Source organism: Alligator mississippiensis, chromosome 9 (assembly GCF_030867095.1).
Source record: "Alligator mississippiensis isolate rAllMis1 chromosome 9, rAllMis1, whole genome shotgun sequence".
NCBI lineage: Eukaryota > Metazoa > Chordata > Crocodylia > Alligatoridae > Alligator > Alligator mississippiensis.
In genome coordinates, this window is record NC_081832.1 from 15,891,102 (window position 1) to 15,908,479 (window position 17,378).

The 17,378-nt window shown below is 44.0% G+C and overlaps 1 protein-coding gene across 1 annotated transcript; it reads left to right on the top strand.

Moving 5' to 3' along the window:
• The first annotated feature begins 1,149 nt into the window (after positions 1 to 1,149).
• On the top strand, positions 1,150 to 7,496 carry OCSTAMP (osteoclast stimulatory transmembrane protein). Its single transcript, XM_006275243.3, has 3 exons — positions 1,150 to 1,172; positions 2,726 to 3,770; positions 5,661 to 7,496. Exons 1-3 carry the CDS (start codon positions 1,150 to 1,152, stop codon positions 6,012 to 6,014), a joined length of 1,422 nt encoding a protein of 473 aa, XP_006275305.1. The 3' UTR covers positions 6,015 to 7,496.
• The last annotated feature ends 9,882 nt before the right edge of the window (positions 7,497 to 17,378 follow it).

Below are 17,378 nucleotides of genomic sequence, written 5' to 3' on the forward strand. Positions count from 1 at the left end.
CCCTCACTGCTGTGTGACCCATGCTCCAACACTGCTTTCTCTGCTTCCTCCTACCCCCTTCTACCTTCTAGGAGTTGTAGTGCACATTGCTGCTCATTCTTTCAGTCCCCTGGGGGCTTCTGGGAGCTGCAGTTTACACTAGGGTACCGTCTTCCTGTCCCCTGCAGGCTTCTGGGCATTGTAGTTCATGCTACTAGAGTGGTACATGAACGTCTTGCCCTCGTCTGCCACACCTCAGAGCTCAACAATCACTATTGGTGAACATAGATTGACTTTATAAAAGCAGATCAGGAGAACCAGTTTGAAACCCACTGTAATATACCTATCAGAAACAATACAACTCTACTTAGGAAGAAGGGGACCTGATGTGACTGGAGGTAAAAAAGGCCAAATTAAAACCACTTCTGTAAAACATGGAAGTTGAAGGGTTAATGGAAAGTATGCAGAGACAGGGTGAAGGGGACCTGATGTGACTGGAGGTAAAAAAGGCCAAATTAAAACCACTTCTGTAAAACATGGAAGTTGAAGGGTTAATGGAAAGTATGCAGAGACAGGGTGAATTCAACAGGGCAGGCAATGAGTTCCTCACCCTAATGCTCAGAACAGCAACAGCAAAATCCTCTATCATCCCAAGGCAGGTATTATTAGGGAGCAAAAAATTACTTGCAAATAGAAGATTCCAGAAAAAATAAAATAAAAAGAGGATTACACTGAAGTGTAAATATTACTCAGAATGACCAATGTTATAAATTCCCACATGCACAAAACCCATCTAATTGGTTCCTTTTGGACACCTCACACTTCTGCTTTCTGTGGGCAGTGCTCGTAATATCCTCTGTGGGTTTTAAACCACAATGCTTCTGCGTACATATATATAGCTTAGGAGATGTTCCTCAAGAGGTGCAAGCAGAACTCTGCCACCGCTTTTTAGTATTCCATTTATTTGGGTCTTTTTGTTTCTCTTGCCTACAAACCTTGAATTCCCAGCCTTCACAATGATTTGAACGATTTTAAAATTCCTCTAGCCCCAGCCAATCTTCTGTCCTGGTTCTTCTGCCCGTATCTCTTGAGAGTCATGCCTGAGATTTCCTGTTGAATGTACTAAGTGGCAAGAGATTTTGCTGGAGCACTGAGCACTTATGGTGGAGCATGGGGGATCTTCACAGATGCAGGTATGTAGAATACATTTTTATCTCAATCTCACACTGTCTACAAAACTGACGGTATCTGTAGAACATTCAAGGAAAAGCTGTTCCAAAATTGCTCTTTCAAAATGCTCTTCCCAAAGAATAACAGGGGCTATGTTTGATGTGAGTCACAGGATGCAGAAAATAGATGTGACATTTAATCCAGAACCCTGTCTCCACCAGTGACCGGCAAGCAATGGGTTTAGGGAAGGGTATATGGAGCCCACAGTGTGCAGGGCAGTCTGCTCCCCTCTAAATCTCATCCACATCTCTAACAGCTAGACACTGCCTTTTTCATGAACACAAGTTTTAACACTGCTACAAGAATGATTGCTTTTATTAATCCTGGGGAGTCCTACTTTTCATATAAATGTTCAATCAATGCTTCTAGAATATTGTGAAATTCTTATCTTTGGTGACTTTCTCTAGGCATGAGCATGTATTGTGTGAAAAGATACTGTCTTTTAGCCTTTGGAATTTGCCACATTTTAACTCAATGTCCCCTGGTTTTTTATGTTATAAAGAAGAAAAGATCCTAGTCTACCTTCATAGACTATAATCAAATATTGGCTAATTAAAGAGAATCTGCCTTGCTCAATTATAATAATTGTAGGATCGATGTTATTATTAGTACTATTATTTGTACTACTGTATCAGAAGTTCCAGTTATGGGTTATCACCCTATTATACTAAGTATTAACACAAAAGCAAAAAGACTGTCCTTATACCAAAGAGCCTGCAGACCAGGTATAATATTATTCTACATTATATTTAAGAAAGAGCTAGTGAGTTGCAATTTACTAATTTTGAGCTTCCAAGAAAGACTTTGAGATTTTGACCATATTTGGGTTCAGGAAGGAATTTTACCCCATGGTCAGATTTGTATGGGGGGGGGTTGCCTTGTTCTGTTGGGGGCAAGGGGGTGTGACCCTCTACTTGGGATCTCTTGAGCATATATTGACAACATTTTATATAAGTAGGACATTGGCTGCCATAGTTCCCCTAATTTACCTGTGGCATGTTGGGGTATTAGGTCTATCTTGTATCAGGGTTGAGGGTAGTCTTATGTACCACTTAGATTAGGATTTCTATGGAATAGTTTGGATAGGGAGGATCCTGCCTCAGGCAGGGGGTTGAACTAGTTGGTCTCTGGAGGTCCTTTCCAGCCCTGCTTCTCTATGATTTTCCTGTTCTGTTTTGAAGGAAAGTCTCCCAAGTCCCAGATGCTAAGTAAAGCTCTACAGCCTGTAGAGAGAGACAGAAGTGAGAAACAAGTTCTATTCAGGGAAAGACAGGCATGAAGGAGACCTGTTAGTACTTCATTTCAAAGAAGCCACGTTCTTGCAGCTACTGTATCCTCGCCCTTATACCCTCCCCAGTGCCCAGAAAAATAACGGAAAGTCATTGGACAGAGTCTTTTTGTCCTATTTCTGTCATGGACTGTTTGGTGCTGGATGTTACTCTGCCTCCCCTCTCCCTGACTGTTTTACATAGACTTCTGGTTTGTATCATTGCATCCATTGGTTCTTTTTGTGCAGGTGGAGAGGCTGGATCTACTGCCAAGATGTTCTGTTTCCAAAGATACAGGAAGTCGTGTCAGCCGCATGGTCTACCTACTCTAAGCCAGTTCCGTCCAGCTGCAATGAGCTCCTGGCCTTATTTCTGCAGTGCTGCTGCATCACAGCCTTAATAGGTGGCCTCTTCTACAACTGGTTGTTTGCTTCACTAGAGTATCCATCCCATCTCTCTGCTGCAACTGCTGCTTTCTTCAGTTTTCTGCTTCTATTGGCCCTTTTCTTGGTGCATCCTTTCCGCTGCATGGTCACTATTATTGTGCCTACGCTAGGTACTAAACAAGGCCGGAGGCTTCTCTTGTCTACCTGCTTCATGATTGTGGCAGTTAATATAACACCAAATATCATGGGAAACATTAAAACCATACTGCAGGTTATTAAGTGCATTTGTAAGAATTCCTCTGAGAGTCTTCTGAATTCAACTGCCCTGTTGGGGAGTGCTTCCTGGGAGTTTGGTCACCACATCAAACCAGTCTTTGACAGCTTATTAGTCTGGAAGCCCATGAATGGACCTTTTCAGCTTCTTGTGGATAGAAATACCTCTGTAATTAGGCAGCAGCTGGGCCTTGCTAGTCAAAAGATAAAAGAAGATTTCTTTGCTACTGAACTGCTGGTCAAGGGTGCAGTCCTCATAAGCAACAGGGTGGTGGCTGGCTTCTTCATGTCCTATCTTTTTTTTGAGTCTGCTTGGTATTTGAAAAGCTATCTCACCAACCTCCAATTTGATAACATTTATATCACCAAGAAGCTGGAGTGTTTAGCTGTGGAGAATGAAACAACCAACCTGCTGGCCTGCTTGCCCAAAAACCTTATCAAATCAACTGGCCTGAAGCTTTCGCGGGAGGAAACAATGGTGTGCCTCATGCGCATGCTGCTTCTCACCTTGATGCTGCTGCTGACAGTGGTGATCATAGCAACAGACCACATCGCCTTCTACTTGGCACACACAGCAGTGAAAGAGATGGTTGAGCTTCCCACAGTGCCTGTAACTCTCAACATAAAATATAATGTAAGTAACTGGGGCTCCTAGGTTCAATAGTTCAAATAATAGTACTACTAATAATACCAATCCTAGTGTTCTTAGTCCATGTCATTAAATATAGGAATGCCCAGCTTTCATTACCAGCTAAAGCTAAATGTCTGAGTTAGATAAATAGAATGAATTTCAGAAGGACAGTGACATCTGAAGCACAAAGTGGTCCCCAAGCACACTCCAAAAGCATATATATATATTTGTATAAGGCCACATTTTTCATAGTCCTGCTCTTTCCTCTGAGGGGCTGTATGTTCTCAATTCTCACAGGGCGCATCTACATGTGCTATTAATGCAATACAGGTTTACAGTGCACTAAAATACTGTGCAGGTAATCAGTAAAATACTGTGCAGCAAGCCTTCCCCGGGAGCACATCTACATATGCAACCTCTTGGAACCAAATCCACTGCCAATGGGAGCAGCCCTACTCTGCAGCCCTGTGGCAGCCAGGAGGAGCTCCAGGCTCCCTCAGGATGCTAGCCCAGGGGTAGGCAGGGAGCACGGGGGCTGGTCCCGATGAGCACAGGGCCAGGAGAGCTCTGCTGGCTGCAGCAGCAGTTGTCTCCCAGCCCCGTGCACATTGGGAGGGGTTCTGATGTGCATGGGGCCAGGAGACAGCTGCCGCTGCAGCTGGCAGAGCTCTCCCAACTCCATGCACATCAGGATACACAGTTGCCAGCAAGTCCTGTGCCCAACAAGGCTTTCCCACCCAGCATGGGGCTCACTGGAAGTTGTCCCACTCCTGGGAATCCCAGCCCAGCAGGGGGCTCACCAGCAGCTGCCCCACAAGTAGGACAACTGCCAGCAAGCTCCTGCCTGAGTGGGGAAGCAGAGAGCTCCCCAGTCCTGACACTGCTCTGCTCCCAGCTCCTGTGGGGAGCTGGGAGCCATGCAGTGCCAGGATGGGGGTTGGGGGTGTTAGGCAGAGAGCGACTCCATCCCAGTTCTGATTGGCTGCAACACCAGGACCAGGGACAGAGAACTCCCCCATCCCCTGTGGCCCTCTACTGGTGTAGCTGACCAAGAGTAAACTTGCTCCCCATCTGTGTCTACACAAGCAGTCCTGTGCAGTAACTACTGTGCAGTTAATCTAGTGCCTGTATTTACAGGTACTAGCAAACTGCACAGTACACTAATTTACTGTGCAGTAAGTGCCATGCACATATACATGGTACCACTTTACTGCACAGTAGATTAGTCTCCTGCACAGTAAAGCGTCTTGTGTAGACACACCTGCAGGTACTTAAATTGCTCCTCTTGAAAAAGTAGGATCCCAGCACTTCCTCAGACCTCAAGTGATGTCTTGCCTCAGAGAGTGGCTAGTGTTAAATCATGATTATACAATGCCCAAAATATACTAGATCTTTTCCTTTTATTTTTAATACTTTTTTTTTCCAGTTTAGGCCCATTTGCCCTTTTGGACCCTTTCCAGTGTCAATACATTTAAAATCCTTTTCCGGTGTTCTTTTCTTTCTTGTTGTCTAATCTTCTTGCTTTAACATTTCCCCCACTTCCCCTTTTTCTGGATGTTTCAGAAGCAAGTATAATCATCTCATGATGCATCTAGCTTGTTTTTTCCTAGCTGCCATTTGTGATTAAATCCAATTACAATTTATATCCAGAAACTCATGGACTGAGAAATTATTTAACCCACATGCTAAAGAGTAAACTACCACTGCCATAGTATGCCCACATAAGCATATTATCATTTTCAGTCACAGCCCAAAATGTATATATTTTAATCTCCTAATCTCAGTGAACCTGCATAAAGTATAATGGTGATTTCCCATTGACAAAGTGATATTTTGTAATGGCCAAATTACTTGTTAAGATTTCTGTTGAAGCTTTTATTTTCTTTGTTTCAGGCCAAAGTAAACATTGTGCCCTTTCTCTCAAGTCTTTTCCTTTATGGAGGACCAACGGCTATAGACTTTCAAAGAAGTTACCATCAGAATCTGACCTTTGTTTCTGCTGACTGCACTAGGAAACCGCCTAGCCCACCTAATAACTCTGTGGCGCTTGTTGTTGGACTGCTCTTTTGCATTATATATGCCATGATATTTCTGGAAACCTATGCACACCGCTTGTGCCGAAAAATCTCAGCCTCCTTCTTTGAGAGCCAAGAAGAGCAAAGAGTTTATTACCTCTATAACAAGCTATTAAGGACACACAAGAAAAAGGAGCAGAAAGCATTTTCAGAAAGGACAGCAGCTTTATAAAGATCCTGCAAGCTGGAACATCTAGGGTATCATGACAGGAGCTAATGAGATACTTGAACTATGATTCCACAACAATTGCATCTTGGATAATGCAGCTTGGGTTTTGTTTTCTAAGTCAGAATTAGGGATGAGGAAAGGAATGACAAAATCTGAAAATGTTATGTTTTGTAAATCTTACATATTTATTTTTGCTCAACTTAATAAGACTGTTTTACAACAAAAATGATCCTATTACCAAAAAAAATCAGCATTTTCAAATTTCTAAGGTTATTTTGATGAAGATAAAATTTGACCCCAGACCCTGCAAAAATGTAAAAACAAGATTGAATATTTTATTTAGAAAAGGGTCAGGTTACAAAGATGTGAAGAAAAACAAAATTTGAGGCTTATAAAATGGCCTGGGATTAGATTGTGTAAAATATAATGCTGATTTTGCCCATACCTATGTATTTATTGAGTTATATTTCAGTGTTTCACATGTACTATGTCAAGTTAAAAATTATGAATGTGAGAAGATGCCTGACACTTTATTGATCTATATGTGGAAACAAGTAACATCCTGCCCAGTGGTTGGTATTGGCATAAAATATGCTGGAAATGTACAGGTATGACATATTCTTCACTCTGAGTGATGTTGTCCCACGCTAGTCATGGTTGGATTACATAAAGAGAATGATGATGAGTGCTTTGTACACTTGGTAAACTCAGAGATAGGGATGAGGTATAAGACACAAGCAGAGTGAGCAACGTGATGGCAGCAAATGGCCTATTAGATCCATTATTTTTTTGGCAGGGCAGGAGTTACTTCGGAGGGGTCGCTTAAATTGTATGATGAATGAAGAGAAGAGGGATGAAGTTGATGGGACTGGGGAGAAGCAGGTAAGAGGGGGAGGCGAGGTGTGAAGCTAAGGTGAAGTGATTGTGTAGAGGATGCTGTCGGAGCAAACAGCTAGTTCACACAGGGTGGAGAAACCCAGTCAAGCCGGCCAAACCTGCTCTGAATGCCCAGAGATCTGTACTTTGACAGCTTTCCTTCTTCCCAGTTGAATCTCTGGCTGATTCCTTTTTTCAGTTTTACAGCACAGACCAACTCCAACTAAAAGTCCCAGGGGCTTCCTACCTCTGCACTTGGGCATAATTTATCCTAATATATAAAACATACTAAAAAAGGTGTGACTGAGTAAAAGCCCTCAACTTAAAATCTCTATAACTATACACTACAAATAATTCCTTTCAGAGGCAATACCATAACACATTATTAGTATTGAAATGACTGTGTTTCCCAGGAGGGTAAAAACATTTTCTATTAGACTGAGTCTATTTTAACAACTGGAGTAATTATGTTATAACTAGGTTTTAAAGAGCTTCTCAATAATGACAACTGGGTAACTTTCCTGTGGAAAGTGAGCTTATAGCCCATCCCTGTGGGGCCTCTAATGAGACATGGGCGTGTGTGTGTGTGTATCTGTGTGCGGGGGAAATATAAGAGATGACAAACAATTGTACACTGCAAAATATTAAAGGACCTGTTAGTGTTGGTGGAGAGGAGAACTGAGAAATTTGTTGTACATATTTTAAAAGGGACCCTGGAGCTTGTAATTCCAGATCAGTTTTAACTCTTTCTGGTTATGCTTTAGATTTCACTGTTTTTTCTGTGCTGATGGGGAGGTGCAAGGGTTTCTGAAAGTACTCCATGTGGAAGAGTAAAAATACAGAGTAGGAAGCCAATATTGGAGGCAGGTGACAAGGGAGAATAATTAGATGTCATGGATGAATGACACAAGTGGGCAGATTCTATTGTTTGCCTTGGCTGCATTCATACAGCGCACCAGGAAATTAGTGGGAGCAGGAACTTGCAGCATCACTTGGGAAAATTTACTGAAGCCTGAAATTTCAAGGTGAGGTTTTAAAAGGTTGAATTAAAATGCATTTATTCTATTAACTCATCCTGAGAAGAGAGCATTTCACAGCTGATTCTGCCAGAAAAGTGATCAAAGCATGCCTAGCAATCTGTAACTTGTATACATACTGCTTCCCACTTCTCACTTGCCATATATCTATGGGTTTATTACAAAAAAAGGGATACTTTCTTTTAAAAATGTTTGGTGAGCTGCCTTCTGGCTCTTTCTGTTATAGGTAATGGAGCCAAGCCTAGGATTCCAGTCTGCCCATATGGTTTCTTCTTATTAGTCTTTCTTATCATTATTATATTTGATGTCTATAAAATACAAAAGGTAACAGGAGGACACCCTGAAAAGCACAAATTGCAATCAGGCTAGTAATTTCCATTTGCTTTCAAAGGAAGTGAAGCACCCAGCTCATCATGCCTTTGAAAACTTCATCCTCACAGGTTAAATATACCATGCCACAAACCAGGATCAGTAACACAGCAGTACTAGCAAGTTCTAGCAGGATGTTATCATAACCAAAAAACAAACTCTCCTGGGATAAACACCTGAAAACAAAGAAAATGCTTAGAGATCAAACAAAGTACTCTGTTCAACTCCCCCTTCAACCCTCATCATCTTCATTTTGCAGAGAAACCCAAAATATGTCCATTTTGGGTCAAACCAAGGCTAAATCTGTGCCCCCTCCTCTCTACCCCTTCCCCCCTGCCCTTTACATTCCTGTGAAATGAAGACTCAATTGTAGGCAGATCTCTATTTGTGGATGTACTTGTGAAAATGGAGTTTACATTTGTTTCTCTAAGAGCCAATGTCCACAAACAACCTAAGCTCTTTTGCATGTCTTACCATCTTTATGAATCAGACACCAAAAAAGATTCATGTCCTATATAAAGTAGTCCTGCTCCTGAGGCCCCAAACTCCATTGTTCCTGAAGAATACAGCAGGAGTGGGAAGTGATCATCATACGGGGTGAGATGGCTCCCTGGTGTAACACGCACAAAATGTACAAGCAGTTCATAGATTTCGTAGACATTAGGGCTGGAAGGGACCTCGGAAGATCACTGAGTCCAGCCCCCTGTCCGAAGGCAGGAAGTCAGCTGGGGTCATAGGATCCCAGCAAGATAAGCATCCAAATTTTTCTTGAAGGTGTTCAATGTAGGTGCTTGAACCACCTCTGATGGCAGGCTATTCCAGACCTTGGGGGCTCGGACAGTAAAGAAATTCTTCCTTATGTCCAGCCTGAAACGGTCTTGCAGGAGTCTATAACCGTTCGACCTCGTCATCCCTTGGGGCGCTCTGGTGAACAAACGTTCCTGCTGATAAACTTATAGGTGGCCATCAGATGACCCCTGAGCCTGTGCTTTTCCAGGCTAAAGAGCCCCATAGCTCTCAGCCTGTCGTCGTAAGGTCTGTTTTCCTGACCTCTGATCATGTGCATAGCTCTTCTCTGGACTCTCTCAAGCTTTTCCACATCCTTTTTGAATTGTGGGGCCCAAAAAAAGTTTTGTATTGCAAAATGGGTTCTAGTTTCATGTTGCTGTAAATATTGTTTTAGTTTGAATATGACCATGTTTAATACGTGTCTGCTTTGCTGTATCTTGTCTGCTTGTTAATCTGAAAAGAAGCATGCTGTCTGAACAAGGTGGGCAGGAAGGACCCTTTGTTTTGGCCCTTTCCCTAGCCTTATTGGCTAGACTGGGCAGTGTTCTTTAAAACTAATTGGATAAGAGAGGCACATGGAAGCAGGACAAGCCCTGATTGGGAAAGCTAAGCTGATGTCATGCCACATACATAGGAAATAGGGGCTGGCTGGAGCTGGTGTGGGAGGAGGATCCTAGAGAAGTGCCTCAACCAAAGGAGCCAGCATGAAGGGAAAGCCTCAGGTAAAGGGAGAGAGAGAGAGTCTCAGGATAGGGACAGAAGTTACACATAAACTGGTCTAAGTGATCAGAAACTGATTTAAACCTGTAACAGAACAGAAGTTCAGTGCACATAAAACCAGTTTCAAAATGGCCAAAACTGGTTTAAGATAAACCTGGTTCCCATACAGTCACAATGAGGCAGCAAGCCACTACTGTAACACAAAGTTATTCTGCAAAGGAATGTCTTGCAATCTTGAATTACATTGTTGATAAGAGAACTATTTGTCCTGGGGCAGAACTGTGCTTTCAGTTGAGATCTCTTGAAGTTGAGGAAAGATACTATTCTCTGGATTTATGCCTTTTTGCATTTGGTCCTTTGGGTTGAATAAGGAATACATTATACAGCTATTTCAGTGCAGAATAATACTTAAGATTTTCTTAAAGTCAGCAATTTGTTGGGATCAAATTATTTCTAATTTACCATCTATGATACAGTAAATGCCATATACTGATGACTGACTCCTGCCTCCATATTACAACAGTTAATACTAAGACCTTTACTTGGTGGAGAAAGATTGGCAAACATGAATATGATAGTCAAGTTCTTCTTTACAGCTAGGGTGTCCAGACTGTAGAATAAACTCCCTCCAGAGCTGGTGCAATTGCCTACCCTGGAAATCTTCAAGAGGAGACTGGATGGTCACCTAACTGGGTCACCTGACTCCAGTTATCTTTCCTGCCTAGTGCAGGGGGCTGGACCCGATGATTTTGCAAGATCCCTTCCAGCCCTGTACAATCTATGAATCTATGAATGTAGTATCAGACTTACCTGATTTGGATCAAACCAGTTTATGGAACTTCTGTCCCAGACCCCTTCCTGGTTTAAGTTAAATCAGTCCCCCAATATCCCAACATGCCCTGCAGCCCTGGGCTGGGCTGTGCTGTCTGCTTCAGTGAACAGAGCTGGCCCTGCCCCTCTGCTCTCTAGCCAGAGCAGGGGTGGGGGATGGCCAGGCACCAGCCCGGCGTGGCCCCCTAAGGAGAATGGGGAAGGGAGGGGGTTTATTCCCCACTCCCTCTCCTTCTCCCTGGGATCCTAGCCCTGGTCTGCCTGGCTGGGGTGGAGCTGCCCACATCAGGCATCCCTTCCTCGCCCAACCCTTATGGGGAAACAAATATCTGTGCTCATCTGGTCATGGCCTCTGAGTTCTTTTTGCAGCTTTTCCTCCAAAGCAGAGCTGTGTGATTGGTGCTAAGAATTTTGGGGGTGCAGTATGATGACTGAAGCTACAAGCACCCCCTTAAAGCTACCACATGGAAGTGGAGATCAGTGCCCTACAGCTTGCCAGGGAGCAATGTGGGACACCTTGCATCACAGAAGGACCTATGCTTGCTAAGAACTCCCCAAGGAGCAGCTCATAGGACTTTCTGGTGTGGGCCCTCCTGTCCAGCCTGTTGCTGAGTGGCAGGTATAGGGTGCAGGCCTCCAGAACTAATCCTTTGCATGAGCTCACATGTCCAAGACTGCCCGGGCAGGGATGGAGTCTCCCCAAAGGGGGTGCAAGCTAGAGACTATACCTTATACTTAAGAGTGTTTGAATTGCCTTTGGTGTTTCCTTTGTTTTCTTTGCCTTTGTTACCTGTAATAATTCTGTCCTTTTGTGTTTGTACTGCTTGTGAGGAGAAGGTTTTGTTGATGTGGGCTGCCCCAGCCAAATGCAGTGATCCTAGATGTCTGGGTCGGGGCTTGAGCCACAGTGAAAACTGATTGGGTACCTCAAAATTTGAACCCAGCCCTTCTTGCTGCCAACTGGTGCCTGGCAGAAGAGTTACACTGGTATTACAAAAGATCTTAATGGTTTTGAAAGTGAGTATTCAGCCCTTGCAATTGATTTAGGATTGCGCATGGAGCCAGTGAATCAGTTTGATGGTGTCCAGTGGCAGATATTGTTGAACAGATGGTTGTGTACCAGTCACCGTTTTTTTTAAAGTTTTGCCATTTCAAATGTACATTCTGGGAATTACAGTCTCTTTCTTGTTGGTCCTAATTGCACAGGTCCCTGGGCTGTATGAATCTGAGAAGAGGATGTACATCACATTTTTCTTCTGGGAACAGCTGACTTCACTAAGAGGTAGGAGAAGATGCAGGTAAATTATAATGCAGCAATTGTACAGACTCCATTTCTTCAGTCTCAACTCTTTCTCTCCTTTCTTCCTTCAGAGTCTTCATTAAGGTAATTATTTGCCATAATGCACTTTAATGAGATTAAATTGCAGAAGTGAAGTGGCAGCTGGAGCCAGATGCAACCAACTCTTTCAGTTCCTGACATAGGTGAAACAAAACAGTAGTTTTTCAGGAGCTACCTAACGAAAGAGCCAATGTATTCATCTCCAAGCGGTTTTCAGCTCTGCTTGGTTCCCACGTTTAATTCAAGTGCCTTTTTGCCTCTTGAACAATCAAGGGCTTTGATTTGGGGGCTTCTTTATAAAATGCTCCAAGCTCTCCTGCATTTGTGAGCCGAAGATTTCTTCATGCTCCCTTGAACAAGCTGAACTTCCCTGGAGCCAACAACTGGAACACCTGTGAAGGAAGATGATTCCTTTCAAACTAGAAGCCACCAATATTAGCATATTGAGGTCTGATAAGCACTTTGCTTTATAGTCTTTGCTGGTAGGAGGTTTAGCTTCTCCATAAGAAGTGCATATTAGCCTCTTAGCTACTGTTTAAGAATGGAACATTGCACACCTTCCAACCGTTTTTGCAGAGCATCATTCAGAGAAAATGGCCTCCCAATTGTTCTCTGTCCCAGCCAACATGTAGAGAATAGACAAGTAACACTATACCCTGCAGACAAGATCTGTAGATGGAGTAGGACTGGGAGAAGTTGACTGTAATGGCCAGTTTAGAAGAGGGTGAATGGCAAGAGGAAGGGAGGAGGCCCAGAGATGGGCATTTGATTAAGTTCAGAGACTGACCCAAGTCCCAACATTCAGATGTGTTTGATGCCTGAAACAAAGGCAGAAGGAGGGTCTTATGAGGGCTTCTGGTTCAAGCATGGGGAGAGAAGACAGGGAGAGGAAATAAATCTAGGATTAAGGTTGGAAGAGTCAGGATGCTCAGAGGCAGAGAAAGTTGTTCCAGAGGAACATGGGGGCAGATAACTAAAGAGATGTATGCAGCAGATCAGCCTCAACTGGAAAAAACAGAACAAATAAGCCAAGAATCAGATGTATTTCCTGTACCTAAGAGCTGGAGTTTTCATTCACAACAGACTGCAGGTGTGTGTGTTGCAAAACATGTGTCCAGCTGATCAAGGACATACAAATGAAAATGCATTTGTTCTGTTCAGCTTCCTGTATCTTTACCAAAGCGAGGCTGGCAACACAAATTAAAAACAACAAGTTATGAGCTGTTACTGCTAGGAAGCAAGAAAACAGAAAATAAACCAATAGCTTATTAACCATGTGCATCTCGATTCTGACCAAGCAGATGTCTAACTCCATCAGCTGCTTAAGTCTGACCTTCCTCCCATTGCTAATCTACAATGGCTGAAGTAGCAACTTCAGTTTTTTCTGCCACTAAATCAGGAATGGGATAAAACCTCGGCTCCAACACACAATGTTTTTTGTTTGTTTGAAAAAAAAGTGTGGATCATTTTTTCCGCTTTGGCCTTATTTATCTTCCTTATATTAATGCAAAAAACAGTGGCAATATTCATTACATTTTGAGCATGATTAAAATCCCATATACCCTTTCTGAGCTAAAATGTATACTGGTAATTATATGCACCAAGATAATTATGTGCATGCACAGTCTATAATCTGGATGGGCACAGAATTATACCCTGCCTTGCCCCAGGAGCTCAGCTGTGCAACCCCTGTGTGCCTCCTGCTGCTGGGTGGGCAGGGGATGTGCTGCACAGCCGGCATGTCCCATGTCCCCTGCCCGCCTGGCAGGTGGCAATGGCATTGTGCGGCTGAGCTCCTGGGGCAAGGCACAGAGCCCCAGCCCACAGTGGGCAGCCCACCTCTGTCCCATGAAGGACACGTGCCCCCATGTTTCCCCCAGGGGTGTGCACTGCTGCATGGAGCCGTGCCTCTGGACAACTTGCCCCAGCCCCGGAGCCCCATTCACTCCTGCCCCTGCTCCTGCCCCACTCCCTCCCTCGCTGCAAGGGCCTTAATCTCCCACCCTCCACATCCCTCCCGTCTCCCCCTGCCCCTTCCCCTCCACTTACCAGCTGGGTGCTCTGTGTCTGTCTGTGTGTCTGTGTCTCTGTGTGTCTGCCTCTCACTCCCAAGCCACAGCCTGCCTAGCCCTACTGCTGCTTCTCACTCCTGATCCATGGTACCCCACATCCTGCCCGGGTGTGTGGGGACCCCCTGTTCCAGGCTACACACCCCACACCCCCCCCCCACAGCCCCCAACACCTTCACAAATCACACCCCCATATACACACACACTTCAAAAATAGCATCTCATGATTTATGTGCCAATCTCTTGATTTTTTAAGAGTTTGTCTCATGGTTTTTGGTACAGTGGGGTTGGCAATACTGCTGATGTTTCTTTACCTTTTACCTGTTCTCTCTCTTTGGTTCATTGACTTGTGACCCCATGATTTTCTATATAAAAGTTGGAAATCCCCTTTGCTTCTTGTGCCAGTTTCTGGGGTTGCAAGTTGGCATGGTATTTAGGAATGATTGGATGCTTTGCATTTTCTCCTATAAGACCCTGCCTTGCTTCTTAGTAAAATCCTCAACTCCTTTGAATATAGTTCTCTAGACTTGATGTCAGGAAACTCACTAACCATCTCATTGATCCAATCAGAGAAAGGTAGTTAGTTCTGTTAATCTGAAGTCAGGCAAAAGGCAGGGTAGAGGTACACTTTATAGACTAACTGAATCAAATATGCACGTGCTGTTGTTGAGCCACAGCTTACTTCATAGATGCTGTGAAAGGACATGCAGAGATCCAGTCAGGTTAGCAGAGCTCTCCCGAGCCTTTAAACAATGGGCATTGGGCACCTACCCATATCAGTTGTCCCTTTTCAGCTTTAAAACTTCTATCAGCTCAAACTGGGCTTTTTTCTTCTAAGGACTAACCCTAGGACCTTTGTCAGTCTAGACAGTGGAATTCAATGGAATACAAGTATTGGATTAAGTAATCAAACCTTGTAATTGTCTGAAAGGATATATCAATACATCCATCTCTCTTTGTTACATATATAGCCCCTATTACCAGGGTGTCTATGTACTTCAGTCTCTAAAGCATTTATCCACTTAACACCTCTGTGAGGTAGGGCAGGGCTATTCTCTACACTGTACAGGTGGGGAATGGACACAGAATAATATTAAGCTCAGGACTTCTTTAAAAAAGTGTTTAGGTGACTAATTCCTATTGTCTTCAGGACCTTAATATCTGTAAAAATCTGTTCGAAAGCCACACAGAAAGATTGTGAATAGAGATTTGAACCCATGTCTCTGATAGTCTAGGTTAGTGCAACCATAAAACCTTCCCAGATTAGATATGTTTATATTATGTGAAACCGCTACCTTGCAAGGTGGCTAGCTCTACTCCTAGTAATAACTGCCAGTGACAGAGGACACTAATTATTCTTTGACCCTAATCGGCTTGGTTCTAGTTATATGTTTCTTTACCACTGTGGTTGAGTGTCAAGTGGGACATCAGTCTACATCAAAGAACGCAGAATTCCTTTTCTTCCTGTCTGTTCCTTACCACCTAAGTCCTTTGCTGGTCTAAGGAGGAATATGTGCCAGTTGGAACCAGCTTTTGGAAAGTTATTTGATCCATGTAGCTAATGGATCCTGTCATATGAAGATCCATTAACCAAGGATATCAATATATCTCAAACCCTGCTTTGCCCCTAAAGAAGCGAAGTGGGGTAATCTGTGCTAGATATTAACTATGCCACATCAAACCCATCAGTACATGTTGTGCAAGGCAGGGACTTGCATAATAGTGACTGTGACATCTGATTAAGCCAGAATCTCTAGCCATCTGGCCACATCCTTGGCCAGTCATGCTATGAAACCTGATGAAATTTCACAGAAGTGACTCAGAGTTCAAATGTTATCAGGACATTCTGGGCACATCCAGATATGTGTGGACATCTGGGCACATTCAGACTTGCACGGACGCTAGACCTGTGCGAGTGGGCAGCTATTCGATCCAGCTTCGGATCTGGCTGCTTTGGATACCAGCAATCCGATTCAGAGCTCCGGACTGGGTTTCTGCTTCGATCCAGCTGAAACAGCTCTGAAGCTTCGGAGCCCGCTCTGAGGTCTGACCATAGGGTATAATGGAGAATCAATTAAATATCTATAACTTTGTTGTTTTTTGTGTGATTTGGATGAAAGTTGCAGGGGTGGTAGCCTCTGCTGAGAGCATAAAGCTACTAAGTTTCAAGAAGATCAGTGCAGGCATTCAGGGGGAGCTGCACCCCAAATTCTTGAAAGCAAAACTCATGTCACGTGTATGTATTACACTACAGTGGGGTGAAAGCTGCAGGGGTGGTGGCCCCTGGTGAGGCCACAAAGCCTGCCAAGTTTCAAGAAGATCAGTGCAGGGGTTTGGGGGGAACTGTACCTCAAGCTGCAGCCAAGCAAAACTCGTGACATAGGTGACACTGTGTGTGTTAAGGTGCAGCAGGGTGAAAGCTGCAGGGATGGTGGGCCCTGCTGAGGCCACAACGCCTGCCAGCTGTTGAGGAGATGGGTGCAGGGCTTCTGGGTTCTGGGGCCCTGCACCTCTAGCTGGTGACAGACAAAACTCGTGTCATGGGTGCTTGTGCAACTGACTGTCTCTGCCTTGGGGCTGGGGGGGAGACATTACTGCAGGCCTGGCTGCTAAACTACTGTGTTACCAGTTACCAATCAATCAGGACTCACTCAGGGGCCAGCTCAATACACAGTAGCTAGATAATGTAGCCAGTTAATTAGCAACAATTAACACCTACAAAGCTGCAGACTAAGGAGAGGAAATAATCAATACAGACAATCAACTCCAAGACAGAGACAGTCAGTCCCACAAGCACCCATGTCACGAGTTTTGTCTGTTGGCAGCCAGAGGTGCAGGGCCCCAGAACCCCCCTGCACATATCTCTGTGACAGCTGACAGGCTTTGCAGCTGCAGCAGGGGACACCATCCCTGCAGCTTTCACCCCGCTGCACCTTAACATACACAGTGTCACCCATGTCATGAGTTTTGCTTGTCCGCAGCTTGAGATGAAGTTCCCCCAAAACTCCTGCACTGATCTTCTTGAAACTTGTCAGGCTTTGTGGCTTCAACAGGGGCCACCACCCCTGCAGTTTTCACCCACTGTAGTGTAACATATACACAGGACATGAGTTTTGCTTTCAAGAATTTGGGGTGTATTTCCTCCTGAACCCCTACACCTATCTACTTGAAGCTTAGTAGACATCTATCTCTCAGCAGAGGCTACCACCTCTGATTTTCATCCAAATCAGACAAAAACCAACAAGATATAGATATTTAATTATAGCTATTTAATTGATTCTCCATTATACTCTATGGCTGAATCACCAAATTGGCTCCGAATCTTTTCCAAAGAGAT

Bases quoted from the DNA above. Each gene is read 5' to 3' on its own strand.
- OCSTAMP (XM_006275243.3), top strand. From the start codon at position 1,150: ATGGGGGATCTTCACAGATGCAG. The intron at 1,173-2,725 runs GTATGTAGAATA...CTTTTTGTGCAG, and splicing joins GGGGATCTTCACAGATGCAG to GTGGAGAGGCTGGATCTACT. The intron at 3,771-5,660 runs GTAAGTAACTGG...TCTTTGTTTCAG, and splicing joins CTCTCAACATAAAATATAAT to GCCAAAGTAAACATTGTGCC.